This window comes from Prionailurus bengalensis, chromosome D1, assembly GCF_016509475.1.
Source record: "Prionailurus bengalensis isolate Pbe53 chromosome D1, Fcat_Pben_1.1_paternal_pri, whole genome shotgun sequence".
NCBI classification, from domain to species: domain Eukaryota; kingdom Metazoa; phylum Chordata; class Mammalia; order Carnivora; family Felidae; genus Prionailurus; species Prionailurus bengalensis.
The window spans coordinates 26,618,006-26,635,636 of NC_057346.1; the positions used below are offsets into that span (position 1 = coordinate 26,618,006).

Below are 17,631 nucleotides of genomic sequence, written 5' to 3' on the forward strand. Positions count from 1 at the left end.
TGTGTCTATCTGGTATCAGAAAGAAAAGGCACGAGTCAGGACAGTTCCAGATACAATTTGCCAAAATAGTCTTTGGTACCTTTTTGGTATAAATTCTACCATTCTTACAGCATCATAACTTCTTCCTTTGATATGATAAAGCTTTCCAATATTTTTTAAAAAATTTTTTAATGTTTATTTCTGAGGCAGAGAGAGACAGAGCATGAGTGGGGGAGGGTCAGAGAGGGAGGGAGACACAGAATCAGAAGCAGGGTCCAGGCTCTGAGCTGGCAGCACAGAGCCCAACACGGGGATTGAACTCACAAACCGTGAGATCATGACCTGAGCTGAAGTTGGTCGCTCAACCGACTGAGCCACCCGGGCGCCCCTTTCCAATATTTTTTTAAAGAAACTGCAAAAGCCTGAGTGTCCTACCCATAACATGTTAACCTCATATATATGTGTATGACTCATAACAACTTAGGTTATCCTAGATAAAAACAGTCCACGAAGCTTAGTGGCTCATTACAACAACTGTTTATTTTTCCTATGCCATGTGTTCATCATGGCTTGTTTGGTGCTCTGCTCAATGTCTCCTCACTCTGGGATCTAGACTGATGGAGAAGCTACTGTCATGAACATTGATAGTAATGTGGTAAAGGGAAATGTGTTCTGAGGGGTCTGGAACTGCCAATTAATTATGTGTTTCCTCCCAGCACTAACACATGTCACTTCTGCCCACAACTCACAAGACCCCACCCAATGACAAGGGGGCCAGAAAGTGCAATCATACCATGTGCCTAGAAGACAGAGAGCCAGAAATACTTAATGAATAGTGTTAAATACCCTCAAAGTAGTCTTCCATTTTGCTTTCCCTGTTCATATAATCATATACCTGTATACATATGTAATACATATATGCAGGACATTACCTTTGTTGTTTAAAATGGAGTCATATTATAAGTAATAGTTTTTTCCATCTTGCTTGTCTCAGCCAGCTCTCTCATGGAAAACCTCCTAGAACAGCTGGTATAGCTCTAATTCATTCTTTTTAATGGTTACATAATATCCCATGGTGAAGATAAACCATAATTCATTAAGTATGTATTAGTAAGTATGAAAGCCAAGTCCTTGGTTCTAATGTTGGAGGGTGCTGGTTGCTAAGCCCAGGCACTCAAGGAAGAAAATAAAATTCATTTTTCTTCTTGGTTTTGAGTCTCTCACTCATCTAGATACATCCTATCCTTCCACTATGTGTACTTTCTTCATCTAAAATAAGGGAAAATTCAGGCTTTTTTTTTTTAAAGGCCCATATCACGTTTTATTTTTAACTACAGGCAAATGACATTGGCCATAATTTTTCATTTCTTTTGCTCCCTCTCTCTATGTCTATGACTCTTTTGTCCTCTTCTTTCCTTGTCCCCTACTCTTCCTTACTCTTACCCGCATTTTCTCTTCTGGACACCATCAACCTGTCTTCATTTCACTTACCTCAAATGAAAAATAGAGAATATAGAGGGGGGAAATGGCTAAAGATAAGGAGGGCAAGGAAAAGCATGTCAAACCTCTTATTCAAATGATGTTCCTTTTCCTGTGATCTCCTTAGACATAACATGAACCACTAGTCTTCTTGGTTGCCAGCTTTAACTCAAAGCTACCCCCTCTCCACGGCTGCCTGGATGGCTCAGCCCATTAAGCATCTGACTCCAGCTCAGGTCACAATCTTGCAGTTCATGAGTTCCAGCCCAGCATCAGGCTCTGTGCTGGCATCATGGAGCCTGCTTGGGATTCTCTCATTCTGCCCCTCCCTGCTCATGCTCTCTCTCAAAAAGAAAATAAACACTAAAAAAAAAAAAAAAAAAAAAAAAAAAGCTACCACCTCTCCAAAACACTCAATCTTCCCTTCACACTCCCATGCTATCTCACACAATATCAAAAAACAATGAATATATTAAAATAAGAATGTTAGGAAACTTTTCCTTGCAGAAGTACTTTCTGATGTTTCTTCTCTGTGGGTTTTCCTTAGATTGAAATATTTTGTACCATGTAATTCTTGGCAGCTTACCCCTTGAGTGTTTGTTTGTTTTTTTTATTTAATACTTATTTTTAAATTATTTTTTTAAGCTAGACTTCTCAGGGACTTAGCCTGTTTGAATGGTGTTATCAAAATTATCAGAAGTCTAAATTTTTATTCTTCTATTTGAAATTAGTTATTACCTTGTTTCTCCTTATTGAAACTGACCCATCCTGTATTTCTACCACATGTCCTATGATGTAGCTAAGCAAATAAACTAATCTAATAATTGATTAATGGAAGAAATCTACCTCCCTGCTCCTCTCCCTCATCAAATCAAGGTATTCAGCTTTCCAAGTAGCATAAGTAAATTTAGAAACAGTTTCTACAGACATGCTGTGGGCCCTACCATCCACTGAGGTGCATCTTAAACCAGGTAAAAGGGAAGGGTGGGGTTTGACAAGTGGTATGCACTACAGAAAGACAGACAAGGACTCTGCCTTTATTTAGGGTACCGCTCCTCAGAAAAAAATGAGAAGGGACAGGAAGGATTTGCAAAGCTGGTTTTTCTGCACTTCTGGCTAGGAAGACAAGGGAGTATAACAGGCTGGGTCTTGAGAGGGACCTCAGTTAAACATGAAAAGAAAATGGAGGTTTTTAAAAAAATATATTGATCAGTGGGGCACCTGGGTGGCTCAGTCAGTTAAGCATCCAACTCCGGCTTAGGTCATGATCTCACAGTTCATGAGTGCAAGCCCTGCATCAGGCCCTGTGGTGACAGCTTGGAACCTGGAACCTGCTTTGGATTGTGTGCCTCCCTCTCTTTCTGCCTCTTCCCACTTGCACTCTGTCTCTCTCTCTCTCAAAAATAAATAAACGTTAGAATTTTAAAAAAAAATATTGATCAATATAGGGTCTTAAAAAAAATGAAAAAAAGAAGGGGAAGAAGGCCTTCCAGTTAAGGCAGAATGAATAGGTAGGCAGTTTCTTTCTGCAAAAAAACTAAAAACAAGCCAAAAAATTGTATAAAGCTAGACAATTTGTCAAAACCAGCCATTTCTGGGAACTGGTAATGAACCAAAGTCAGACAACAAATTGAGAAGCTGTTGTGACTTTGTTAAATTAACATTTGCTAAGAAGGGTGCCAGGGTGTCTGATGGTGAGTCTCTGTTCAACAAGATACTACTGAAATAGAGAATTTTATTACTCCCAGGTCCTGGAGAAGGTACAAGTCCTGCCTCAAGGGGCCATACGGGGAGGTCAAGGCAGAGTACACATGGAGACTGTGGCAGGACCTGGTGCACATACCTTTACTGGGACCCACAAATAGAGCCCTTAGGATTCCCAGGCTAAGTCTGGGTTGGTCAATTCAAACAAGAAAGAACAGGGTTTTGGTAAGCCTCACAGGGGTCTTATTTAAGGGCTGCATAAGGGGAAGGCCCTGAGAGGAGAAGGACTGTTTACCACAAGGGCCATTGGGGAACTCATATCTTGAACACGTTTACTTGTGGCCCTGCAGCTGTTATCTAGGGCATGTTTGCCCCTGCAGGCCACCTGGCTACACAAAATGGAGGAGACAGCAATATTATGGAGTAGTTCAGCTAAACTCTCAACAGAAGCTTTTATTTTTGAAAAGCTACTAGATCTTCAAGTAACAACAGTTGGAGACTATGGCCTTGTTGCCTGGGGCTGCTGCCATTAATTCCCTTCACTCAAAGACTTTTAAGTAACTTGGTGCTAACCATGAAAAGAAATAGTTTTGCTGCCAGGGGAAACAGACACGGTTCAGGGTAGTGATTGGGAGGTTGAAAATCCTTGGCTTAATGGGTTAAACATGGGAATGAACAGGGAAAGGGAGTCAGAAAAAATAATTGAAGAATTAATGGCTGGAAACTCCCCAAGTTTGATGAAAAATATTAAACTATAGACCCAAGAAGCTCAGCCAAGATAAAAACAACAACAAAAACAAAACAAAAAACCTACAAAATGAATAACACAAAGATATGTCAGAGTCAAACAGCTGAAAACCAAAGATATCAAGAAACAAAATTTTTTTTTAATTTTTTTAACGTTTATTTATTTTGGGGAGATAAAATAAATATCTGTGCTCTGTCAGCACAGAGCCGGATGCGGGGCTCAAACCCAGGAACTGTGAGATCATGACCTGAGCTGAGGTTGGAGGCTTAACCAACTGGGCCACCCAGGCGCCTCAACAAGAAAATTTTGAAAGCAAGAAAAAAAGTGACTCACTGGGAAATAACAGTATGAGTAATAACTGATTTCTCATCAGTACCATGGGAGGTCAGAAGCCCTTGGAATGATATAATCAAAGTGTTGAAAGAAAAAACTGCCAACTAAGAAGTCTATATCCAACCTAACTAGTCTTCAAAAATGAAGATGAAATAAAGATATTTCCAGAAAAGCAAAACTGAAAGAATTCATTGGTAACAGAACTGCTCTATAAGAAATATTAAAGGATATCCTTCATGCTGGAACTAAATGAGATTAGAGGGTTATTCAAATGCACAGAAAGGAATGAAGAGCACTAGAAATGGTAAATATGTAATTAAATATAAAAGACTATCTGTCTCTATTTCCTGAAAAATATAAGACTATTTAGTACTCACTTCAGCAGCACACATACTAAAATTAGAATGATACAGCAAAGATTAATGTGGCCCCTCCCTGCACAAGATTGACACACAAATTCGTGAAGTGTTCCATATTTTTTTGTTGCATTACTATATTGTATACCTAAAACTAATATAATATGTCTGTTAACTATACTGGAATTAAAATTCAAAATTTAATAAAAAAGTAAAAAATAAAAGGCCTATTTAAAGCACTAATTGCAATACTGTTGGTTTATAATATATATCACATACTTATATTTAATATATTTATTGACTGTTGATATGTATACCAACAATGGCATGATGAAGGGGGTTGGAAATGAAACTATAAATTAACAAAGCTGCTATATTTTACCAGAATTAAGTTAATATTAACCTAAAGTAGACAGTGATGCATACTGTAATTCCTAGAGCAAGCACTGAAAAAGAAAAATAAGGTTTCAAAAACATAGCTTAAAAAAATGAAAAGAAGAATTAGAATAGAACATTAGGGGTACCTGGGTGGCTCATTAGGTTGACAGTTTGACTTCCATTCAGGTCACGATCTCGCGGTCTATGAGTTCAAGCCCTGCATCAGGCTCTGTGCTGACAGCTCAGAGCCTGGAGCCTGCTTCGGATTCTGTGTCTCCCTCTCTTTCTCTGTCTCTCTCCCACTCATGCTGTGTCTCTCACCCAAAAATAAATAAACATAAAAAAAAATTATTTATACACAAAAGACAGCAGTAAACAAGGAAGAGAGGAACAAAAAAGGTCTGAGAGAACAAGTGGAATTTGAAATTAAAAACACAACATTTACATTAGCACCCTGCAAAAAAGAAATACTTGGGGTACCTGGGTGGCTCAGTTGGTTAAGCATCCAACTTAGGCTCAGGTCATGATCTTGCAGTTTGTGAGTTCAAGCCTGTGTCGGGCTCTGTACTGACAGCTCAGAGCCTGGAGCCTACTTTGATTCTGTGTCTGCCTCTCTCTCTGCCCCTCCCTGCTCATGCTCTCTCTCTCTCTCTCTCTCTCTCTCTTTCAAAAATAAATAAACATTTTAAAAAAAATTTTTAAAGAAATAAGTATGAAGCTAACAAAATAAGGAGAGGAAAACCATAAAACTCTGATGAATGGAACCAAAGAACTAAATAAATGGAAAGATAATCCATGTTCATAGACAGGAAGACACTATTGTCAAGATGTCAGTTCTTCCCCACTAGATCTATAGATTAAATGCAATTTCAATCAAGAACCCAGAAAGTTATTCATGGATGTTGACAAATTGATTCTAAAGTTTATATGGAAAGGCCAAAGACCCAGAATAGCCAACAAAATACTGAAGAACAAAGTCAAAGGACTCATGTTACCCAATTTCAAGACTTATGTTAAATCTAGTAACCAAGAGAATGTGGTATTGGCAAAAAAAAATAGATAAATAGATCAATGAAATATAGGGCCCAGAAATACACCTTGATCAACTGACCTTTGACAAAAGAATAAAGGCAACACAATGGAGCAGAGATAGTCTGTTCAATAAATGGTGCTAGAACAACTGGATATCCACATGCAAAAAAATTAATCTAGACACAGACCTTACACCATCACAAAACTTGAAACTTTTGTTTCAACCAAATGCACCATAAATCTAAATGTAAAATGCACAGCTGTAAAATTCCTAGAAGATAATATAAAAGAATACCTAGATGACCTTGTATATGGTGATACCTTGTTCAATTAACAACACCAAAGACATTATCCATGAAAGAAGTACCTGATAAGGTGGACTTCATTAAAATTAAAAACTACTGCTCTGCAAAAGACAAAAATCAAGAAAATTAGAAGACAAGCCACAGACTGGGAGAAAATATTTGCAAAAGGACACATCTGATAAAGGACTGATATCCAAAATAACTTAAAACTTAAGAAAAAAAAATTTAATGGGCCAAACCACCTTGACAGACACTTCACCTAAGACATACAAGTAAGCATATGAAAAAATGCTCCACATCGTAGTATATCATCAGGGAAATGAAAATGAAAATGATGAGACAGCATAACATACCTCCTGGAATGGCCAGAATCCAGAACACTGACACCAGATGCCGGGGAGGGTGTAAAGTAACAGGAACTCTCATACGCTGCTGGTGAGAATGCAGAATGGTACAGCTGCTTTGGAAGATAGTTTGGCAGTTCCTGCAAAACTATCCATACAATCCAGCAATTCTGCTCTTTGGTGTTTACCCAAAGGAGATAAAAACTTATGTCCACACAAAACCTACACACAGGTGTTTCTGACAGCTTCATTCATAATTCCAGAATCTTGGAAGCAACCAAGATGTCCTTCAGTAGTTGAGTGTATAAATAAACTGCGGTATATCCAGACAAGGGAATATTGTTCAGTGCCAGAAAGAAATGAACTATCAAGCCGTGAAAAGACCCGGAGGAAACTAAAGTGCCTATTAGCAAGTGAGAGAAGCCAATCTGAAGAGGCTACATACTGTATGATTCCAACATTTGACATTCTGGAAAAAGCAAAACTATGGAGATAATAAAAAGGGGTGGTGTCAGAGGTGGGGCGGGGGGAGAAATGAATAGGCAGGGCACAGGGAATTTTCAGGGCAGTAAAAATACTCTGTGTGTTATTTATAATGATGGGTACATGTCATTATAATTTTGTCCAAAGCCATAGAATGCACAACATCAGGAATGAACCCTCCGGCAAACTATGGACTTTGGGTAATTATGATGTGTCAATGTAGACTCATCCTTGGTTTAAAAAAAAAAAAAAGCACCATTCTGATGAGTGGTATCAAAAATAGGGGAGACTGTGCACGTGTGCAGGCAAAAGGTGTAGGGAAAATCTCTGTATATTACTCTCAATTTTGTTGTTGTTTAGAGCTCTAAAAAAATAGTCTTTTTGAAAAAACATAAAAGAGACATAGAAAACAAGTAGCAAAATGTAACCACGTTAATAATTACAACGAATATGAATAGATTAAGGAAGCCCATTTTGATTATTTAAAAATGCAGAGATTGTCAGCCATGCAAATTCTCAAAGAATCTACCTTTTGTTCATATTTTGGGGAATAACTAGAGGCATATTAATGGAAATAAACCAGGACAGAAGAATAAATGGCATCCAAGAAACAGGGGGGTCAAAAACAGGAAAAGGCAAAGGGAATTTAAAAGATAGTGCCAAATGCTCCAGGATGATAGACAACCAGTCCAGTTTTGGGGACAGAGGATAAAAGGTCCTGGAAGAAAGGTCTCTAGGAATAAAATGGAACTGACAAGTTTTCTGATGTTTGAATATCTAGACATTAATTTGGAGGACATTTGGCAGATCTGTTAGCTCTTTTGGGGAAAAACAGTGATTAGGTATATGGGAAAGTAAACAAATGAAAAACAAGGCAAATATCAATTCCAGAATAAAATAACAATGGTGAAAATACAACCCATAATATGCTACTTGGATGAGCATGTATTCGTTCCACAAATATTTGAGTGCTTACCAAGTCAGGGCCTGCTGTAAGCACTGGGCTAACGGCAACAACAAAACAGATCAAATCCCTCCTTTCGGGGAGTGTAAATTCTAGTGGATAGAGCTGGATGCTAAAAAGAAAATCAATATGCAATATCAAATAGTGATCCATGCCTTAAAGAAAATTTAGGCGTACACCAGATAGCATTTGTTAGGTAATGATTAGCTGTAAATAATAAACATACAATGAATTCTTTAAAAAAAAAAAAAAAAGAGGGAAGAGGAGGAGGAAGAGGACCAGGATGAGGAGGAAGCGGAGGAGAAGAAGAAGGAGGAGAGGGAGAAGGAAAAGTAGGAGGAGAAGCAGTAGTATACCTGGATTGGAAAGTGGGACATGCCTGCTACTTTTCACAAAGTAGTCAGGGAATAAAGTAACATTTGAACAGATACCTGAAGAAAATGAAGGAAAGACCTGTTGGCTCTCTGTGGGGAACCACTAGAAAGAACAGACAGCCCAGGCCCAGAAGCAGGAGGGGGTCTGTGCTTGGAAATGGAAGGCAATGGAAGGGACCCTGTGTTGCACGGCTGAAGGGGTAGGAGAGAGGTCAAAGAGATAGCTCAGGATCATGTAGGATTTATCAGCTCTGGTAAGGACTTTGGATCTACAGAGCCATAATAATGAAACTAATGATTTAAGCAAATGAACATAATGTAACTACTATGAACATGACTGGTTGAAGAGGAGGGAGAAGTTATAAGAGAGCTCCAGGAAGTTGGTGGATAACGCCTGACAACGATATAATAACAAATGGCAGCATGCACAAATGAATGAGAATTGTGGAAGTAAGTACCAGAAGAAACAGTGGGAAGGGTTTAAAGTGGTTTCACTAGTGGGTGAGGAGGGATGGGACATGGGGCTGCTGCTTTTCATTTTAAGAATTTTAAATGCAATTTGATTTTAACTATAAAGTTTTTTTTAAAACTTGTGAAAGTTCTTGGTGAAGGGTGGAGACCTCAGCTGTAAATGTATCAGATGTGAAATAGCCCTGACCATGTACCACTGATAGAGGGGTAGATGCCCCTGATGGCCAGGGCTGGAATAGCATGTGCAGACCATCTTTATGTTCCTAGCAGATATGTTCTAATCACCATCACCTGCTGTTTTTCTTCCACTTTACACATTCTTTAGGTCACCACCCAGGTCCCCCAGGATTAGAATCATTTTCCTTCTGAATCAGTTCTAGCTAACACTTATCTTTTGTTGTTGTTGTTTTGTTTTTTATTATTATTTTCTTTATTTTCAAGTTAGTTAACAGACAGTGTACTCTTGGCTTCAGGAGTAGAACCCAGTGATTCATCTCTTACATGCAACACCCAGTGTTCAACCTGAAAAGTTCCCTCCTTAATGCTAATAACCCATTTAACCCACCCCCAGCACTCCCCCCATCAACCCTGTTTGTTCTCTGTATTAAAGTCCTTTATGGTTTGCCTCCCTCTCTGTTTTTATCTTATTTTCCTTCCCTTCCCCTATGTTCATCTGTTAAGTTTCTCAAATTCCACACATGAGTGAAATCATATATTTGTCTTCCTCTGATTGACTTATTTCACTTAGCATAATACCCTCCAGCTCCATCCACATTGTTGCAAATGGCAAGATTTCATTCTTTTTCATCAGTGAGTAGTATTCCATTGTATATATGTATATTTACATAACATCTTCTTAAGCCATTCATCAGTTGGTGGACAGTAGGCTCTTTCCATAATTTGGCTATTGTTGATAGCATCGCTATAAACATGGGGGTGCATGTGCCCCTTTGAATCAGCATTTTTGTATCCTTTGGATAAATTCCTAGTAGTGCAATTGCTGGGCCATAGGGTAGTTTTACTGTTAATTTTTTGAGGAATCTCCACACTGGTGGTTGCACCAGTTTACATTCTCACCAACAGAGCAATAGGGTTCCCCTTTCTCAACATCCTCGCCAACATCTGTTGTTTCCTGAGTTGTTAATTTTAGCCATTCTGACCGGTGTGAGATGTATTTCATTTGTGGTTTTGATTTACATTTCCCTGATGATGAACAATGAGCATATTTTCATGTGTCTGTTTGCTATCTGGATGCCTTCTTTGAAAAGTGTCTATTCATGTCTTCTGCCCATTTTTTCACTGGATTATTTGTTTCTTGGATGTTGAGTTTGGTAAGTTCTTAAATAAATATTTTGAGACACAGATATAGAGTGAGAAGGGGAGGGGCAGAGAGAGGGAGAGAGAGAATCCCAAGCAGGCTCCAAGCTGTCAGTGCAGAGACCAATGCAGGGCTCAACCCCATGAACCATGAGACGATAACCTGAGCCAAAATCAAAAGTCATACGCTTAACTGACTGAGCTGCCCGGGCACCCCAAATTTGTGAAGTCCATTATAGATTTGGGATACTAACCTTTTATCTAATATGGCATATGCAAATATCTTCTCCCATTCCATTGGTTGCCTTTTAGTTTCACTGATATTCTTTGCTGTGCAGAAGCTTTTTTTTTTAATTTTTTTAATGTTTATTTTTGAGAGACATAGCAGAGTTGGGGAGGGACAGAGAGAGAGGGAGACCCAGAACCCGAAGCAGGCTCCAGGCTCCCAGCTGTCAGCACAGAGCCTGATGCAGGGCTCAAACCCACAAACCATGAGATCATGACCTGAGCCAAAGTTGGACACTTAACCAATTAAGCCACCCAGATGCCCCCAGAAGCTTTTTATCTTGATGAGGTCCCAATAGTTCATTTTTGCTTTTATTTTCCTTATCTCTAGAGACATGTCAAGTAAGAAGTTGCTATGGCCAAGGTCAAAGAGGTTGCTGCATGTTTTCTTCTCTAGGGTTTTGATGGTTTCCTGTCTCACATTTATGTCTTTCATCCATGTTGAATTTATTTTTGTGTATGGTGTAAGAAAATGGTCCAGTTTCATTCTTCTGCATGTTACTGTCCAGTTCTCCTAGCACCATTTGCTGAAGAGACTGTCTTTTATCCATTGGATACTTTTTCCTGCTTTGTCGAAATTAGTTGACCATATATTGTGGGTCCATTTCTGGGTTCTCTATTCTATTCCATTGATTTATGTGTCTGTTTTTGTGCCAATACCATAACTGTCTTGATGATTACAGGTTTGTAATACAGGTTATAGTCTGGGATTGTGATGCCTCCAGCTTTGGTTTTCTTTTTTAATATTACTTCAGATATTTGGGATCTTTTCTGGTTCCATACAAATTTTAGAATTGTTCTAGTTCTGTGGAGAATGCTGGTGCTATTTTGATAGGAATTGCATTGCATGTATAGATTGCTTTGGGTAATATCAACATCTTGACAATATTTGTTCTTGAAATCCATGAGCATGGAATGTTTATCCATTTCTTTGTGTCTTCTTCAATTTCTTTCATACGTTTTCCATAGTTTTCAGTGTACAGATCTTTTACCTCTTTGGTTAGGTTTATTCCTAGATGTCTTATGGGTTTGGATGCAATTGTAAATGGGATCTATTCCTTGATATCTCTTTCTGTTGCTTCATTGTTGGTGTGTAAAAATGCAACTGATTTCTGTACATTGACTTTATATCCTGTGACTTTGCTGAATTCATGCATCAGCTCTAGCAGTTTTTTAGTGGAGTCTTTCAGGTTTTCCATGTAGAGTATCATGTCATCTATGAAGAGTGAAAGTTTGACTTCTTCTTTGCCAATTTGGCTGCCTTTTTTTATTTCGTTTTGTTGTCTGGTTGTTGAAGCTAGGACTTCCAACACAATGTTGAACAACAGTGGGGAGAGTGGACATCCCTGTCGTGTTCCTGATCTCAGAGGGAAAGCTCTAAGTTTTTCTTAATTGAGTATGATATTAGCTGTGGGCCTTTCAAATATGGCTTTTATGATGTTAGGGTATGTTCCTTCTATCCCGACTCGCTTGAGGGCTTGTATTAAGGATGCTGTATTTTGTCAAATGCTTTTTCTGTATCTATTGATAGGATCATATGGTTCTTATTTTTTAAATATTTTAATGTTTATTTTTGAGAGAGAGAGGGAGAGAGAGAGAGAGAAACAGAAAAGAAGAAGCAGGGGAAGGCTAGGAATAGGGAGACAGAATATCTGAAGATCAGAAACAGACTCCATGCAGTGAGTGCAGAGCCCAACATGGAGCTCAAACTCATGAACCATGAAATCATGACCTGAGCTGAAATCAAGAGTCAGCCACTTAACTGAGCCACCCAGGCACCCCCAGGATCATATGGTTCTTATCCTTTCTTCTATTAATGTTGCATATCATGTTGATTGATTTGCAAATATTGAACCAGCCCTACATCCCAGAAGTGAATCTCACTTGATCATGGTGAATAATTCTTTTATTGTACTGTTGAATTTGATTTGCTAGTGTTTTTTGTTGAGAATTTTTGCCTCCAGATTCATCAGGGATATTGGCCTCCAATTCTCCTTTTTAGTAGGGTCTTTATCTGGTTTTGGAATCAAGGTAATACTGGCTTCATAGAATGAGTCTGGAAGCTTTCCTTCCATTTCTATTTTTTGGAACAGTTTGAGCAGAATAGGTATTAACTCTGCTTTGAATGTCTGGTAGAATTCCCCTGGGAAGCCATCTGGTCCAGGACTCTTATTTATTGGGAGATTTTTGATAACTGATTCAATTTCTTCCCTGGTTATGGGTCTGTTCAAATTTTTATTTCTTTCCACTTGAGTTTTGGTAGTGTGTATCTAGGAATTTGTCCATTTCTTCCTGATTGCCCAGTTTGGCATAAAAATTTTCATAGTGTTCTCTAATAATTGTTTGTATTTCTGTGGGGTTGTGATCTCTCCTCTTCCTTTCATGATTTTTATCTATTTGGGTCCTCTCTCTTTAATTTTTGAGAAATCTGGGTATAGGTTTATCAATTTTGTTTATTCTTTCAAAAAACCAGCTCTTAGATTCATTGATCTATTCTACTCTTTGTTTGTTTTGGATTCTATGTCATTTATTTATGATGTAATCTTTACAGTTTCCCTTCTTCTACTGGTTTTGGGTTTATTTGCTGCTGAATTTTGGGGTCCTTTAGGTGTGAGGTTAGATTGTGTATTTGGGATCTTTCTTGTTTCTTGAGATAGGTCTGAGCTGCAATGTATCTTCCTCTTAGGACTGCCTTTGCTGCATTTCAAAGGGTTTGGACTGTCGTGTTTTCATTTTCATTTGCATCCATGTATTTTTTAATTTCTTCTTTAATTTCCTGATTAACCCATTTATTCTTTAGTAGAATGTTCTTTAACCTCCATGTATTTGGGATCTTTCCAAATTTTTCCTTGTGGTTGATTTCAAGTTACATAGCGTTGTGATGTGAAAACATGGTATGATCTCAATCTTTGTGTACTTAGGCTGTTTTGTGACCAGTATGTGATCTATTTGGAGAATGTTCCATGTCCACTCAAGAATATGTATTCTGCTGCTTTAGGATGAAAAGTTTTGAATATATCTGTTAAGTCCGTCTGGTCCAATGTGTTATTCAGAACCATTGCTTCCTTATTGATTTTCTACCTAGATAATCTGTCCATTGTTGTAAGTGTAAGTATAATTACATTATCAGTAAGTTTGCTTATGTTTGTGATTAATTGATTTATATATTTGGGTTCTTTCATGTTGGGGCATATTTATGATTGTTAGCTCTTCTTGATGGATAGATGCTTTAATGATATAATGCCCTTCTTTATCTCTTGTTATTGTCTTGGTTTTAAAATCTAGTTTGTCTGATGTAAGTATGGCTACTATGGCTTTCTTTTGACGTCCATTAGCATGATAGGTGGTTCTCCATCCCCTCACTTTCAACCTGCAGGTGTCCTGAGGTCTAAAATGAGTCTCTTGTAGGCAGCATATAGATGGATCTTGTTTTTTTATCCATTCTGATACCCTATGTCTTTTGATTGAGGCATTTAGTCCATTTACTTTCAGAGTGATTATTGAAAGATATGAATTTAGTGCCATTGTGTTATCTGTAGGTTTTGTGTTTGTGGTGATGTTTCTGATCTTTTGTAGTCTTTGCTGCTTTCCATTCAGAGAGTCCCCTTACGATCTCTTGCAGGGCTGGTTTAGTGGTCATGAATTGCTTTAGTTTTTGTCTTAATCTCTCCTTCTATTCTGAATGACAGCCTTGCTGGATAAAGGATTCTTGGCTGCATATTTTTCCTATTCAGCATATTGAATATTTCCTGCCACTCCTTTCTGGCCTGCCAAGTTTCAGTGGAAAGATATGCTATTACCCTTACAGGTTAAGGACCATCTGTCCCTAGCTGCTTTCAGAATTCTCTATCTTTGTATTTTGCCAGTTTCACTATGATACGTTGTGGTGTTGATCTGTTTTTGTTGATTTTGAAGGGAGTACTCTGTGTCTCTTGGACTTGAATGCCTGCTTCCTTTGCCAGATTAGGGAAGTTCTCAGCTATAATTTGTTGAAATAAACCTTCTGCCCCTTTCTCTTGCTCTTCCTCTTCTGGAACTTCTAGGATACAGATATGGTTTCATTTCATGTAATCACTTAGTTCTCTAATTTCCCCCCTTTTGATCCAGTAATTTCCTTTCCCTCTTTTTTTCACTTCATCATTTCCCATAATTTTATCTTCTATTTCACCTATTCTCTGTTCTGCTTCTTCCATCCTTGCTGTCACTGTGTCTAGTTTATTTTGCACCTCAATTATAGTACTTTCATCATGACTGTTCTCAGGTCTTTGATCTCTGCAGCAAGAGTTTCTCTGCTGTCTCCTATACTTTTTTCAAGGCCAGCTATTAGTCTTATGACTGTTAATCTAAATTCTTGTTCAGATATATTGTTTATATCTGTCTTGAGAGCAATTCTCTGTGATTTTTCCCAGAATTTTCTTTTGGGGAGGATTCTTCCATTTTGTCATCTTGGCTAAGTTTCTGGCTTTTGTGTATTTTAAAAGCTTGTTATGTGACTTGCACCTGAGAGTACTATTTTAAAAAGGGATCATACCCTATCCAGGACCTGACACTTCAGGAAGTGTTTTTGGTGCATGCATTCTGTTGTCGTGTATTTGGCTGCTCTATTCCACTGGACAGTCCTCTGCAGAGTTCCTGCTTGTAGTGGTGGAGTGTTTGGACCTTCAGCCAGATGTGCTTTGATTTGTCTGTTTAACCCTGGAAAAAGAAAACGAGGAGGGCGGGGGGGGGGGGGGGAGCCTGATCCCACAGAAAGAGAAAATTGAGAGAAAAGACCAGAGAAAACTGTAAAGCTAAGTTCAGAGAAAGAGAAAGGAAAAAAAGCAGGTCCCCCCTCCATTGGGGGCTCTGCTGCTCTCTGAAGCCCCACTGTGTTGGTGATGGGGAAAAAATGGCAACACCCCAATTTCTCCTCCCCAGATCGAGTGTCTCAAACCACACTGTTCATGCACCCCTCCGAGAGTAGCTGGGGGGTCAGCTTGCCCTGCTCCAGTCTCTCGCGCCTCCTAGGCACTCAGCCGGGATTCAAAACCCCATGTCTTAAGGGGCCCTGCACTTTGCAGACCCTGTTCTGGTGTAGTGCCACCCTGCCCTGCTGATAAAAGGTCTTTGGCTGGTACCTACAGGAACTCTTATCCTTGGGAAGGCAATAAACCCTCTTCCCACAATACTCAAGGAAGGGGGCTGTTCTCTTCCAGTGTACCCCTGAGATCTTTACACTGCGCTATGCATTCTGGGCTGGCTCCCTCCTCCCCAGGAGCACAGCCATATTTCCAGCTCCATTTGGAGAAAGGAGAAAGTCATGCATTTTTGTACCTTTGAGTTTCAGCTCGAGGCTAGATCCTGCCAAGCTGTCTCCCTCCACCTGACATCTTTCTGCCACTCCGCAGATCAAATTCCTGGGTGTTTCAAGTGATCTGACCTCAATACTGCTGTGTTTGAGGGTTGAGGAAAATCCTGGTCCCCCTACTTCTCTGCCATCTTAAACCAATACTTACCATTTTAATCGTATAGTCTGCATGACTGTAAATGGGATACATATAAATCATGACTGCTATCTTTTTTGGAATAAGGTGGTGTTTATATAATTTTTTTTTTTTTACTAAAGTGTATTTATTTTTGAGAGAGGGAGGAAAGAGAGAGAGAGAGAGAGAGAGAGAGAATATATGGGTGAGGGAGGGGCAGCGAGAGAGGAGACAAGAGAATCCCAAGCAGGCTCTTAGTTCTCAGCACAGAGCCTGACGTGGGGCTCAAACTCACAAACCATGAGAACATAACCTGAGCCAAAGTCAAGAGTTGGGGCACTTAGTCAACTGAATGTCCCTATATAATCATTTTTACTTTTACCAAATTTGAATCATATAGACCATATTCCTTTATATTAGAAGGCTGCATCAAATCTCTAGATTTTTTTTGTTTTTGTTTTTGTTTTACATTTATTTATTTTTGAGAGACACAGCAGGAGCAGGAGAGGGGCAGAGAGGGAGGGAGACACAGAACCTGAAGCAGTCTCCAGGCTCTGAGCTATGAGATCATAAGAACATGATCTGAGCCAAAGTTGGGCGCTTAACCAACTGAGCCACCCAGGCGCCCCTCAAATCTCTAAATCTTCAAATTATTTTCAAATTAGGTGGAAAATGATATTATACCTTCATTTGTCATCTGGAATTACAGTATTTATCAATTTGTATCATTTTGTGAATTGCATATTCATGTCTTTTGCCCATTTTCTTATTTGCAAAAGACTAACACAATAGCCATTTACCATAACTATTACAAATGTCTTCCTAATGTTTTTGATATGCAAAAAATACTTACATAGATGAATTTTCTTTAATTCTCTCCACATTTAGGTAAGCTTTTGCACCCTGCGATCAGTAAATATTTGCCTACCCTCCTCCCCACCCCCAGCCCCCTTTTATTTTACCCATGTTTTTAAAAAAGCCTTAGAGCCAGGAGTATTCTCTTGGGCACTCACTCAGCAGACAGGACTTTGATGACATAACATGAAGGCTTATTTTATGAGAATGAGTGGATCCTTCTTAACATGTCTTATGATCTGGAATCCTCAATCACATACTGTGTTTCCTGCCAAAATATACATTTGTGTTTTCTTCATTCAGTTACCTAACAGCTGTCCCCTATTTTCTTAGGTGTCCAAGAACACTGATGGCAAACTTTAAGGGCCATGCTCTCCCAGGGAGTTTTTTCTTGATAGTTGGACTGTGGTGGTCAGTGAAGTATCCACTGATATACTTCCACCAAAAGGGGAAAAGCAGCCAACTGACTCATTACCATCAGCGCCTTGAGATCATTGAAGCCGCAATCCGAACTTTGTTTTCAGTCATTGGTAAGAAGGGGCTTATCTGGTCCAGGGGTCTCCCCATCACATGCAGAACTTGAACCCATTTTCTGGTCCCTGTGAAATGGATGTTTCCACCAGCAGATAATAAACAGGGATATTCAGTTGGCCAGTAAATATTTTATAGTATCTGTTGTGCACTGAGCTTTGTAATGTTAACAGTTAATAGCACCTTACATCGTAGCACACCATGAAACACTGCCAAATAAACTACATTCTT

General features: G+C 38.9%; 1 protein-coding gene and 1 non-coding gene across 2 annotated transcripts in view; both read left to right on the top strand.

Moving 5' to 3' along the window:
* The window catches only part of TMEM45B (transmembrane protein 45B), a 38,860-nt gene that overhangs the window by 15,615 nt on the left and 5,614 nt on the right, over window positions 1–17,631 (top strand). Inside the window, exon 2 of the mRNA XM_043579824.1 lies at window positions 17,203–17,399. Within this exon, the coding sequence (XP_043435759.1) occupies window positions 17,219–17,399 (181 nt within the window). The 5' untranslated portion in view covers window positions 17,203–17,218. The remainder of the gene's footprint in view (window positions 1–17,202; window positions 17,400–17,631) is intronic.
* Window positions 4,613–4,723, top strand: LOC122484541. Its single transcript, XR_006297609.1, has one exon. It is a non-coding gene; the product is annotated as a U6 spliceosomal RNA (small nuclear RNA).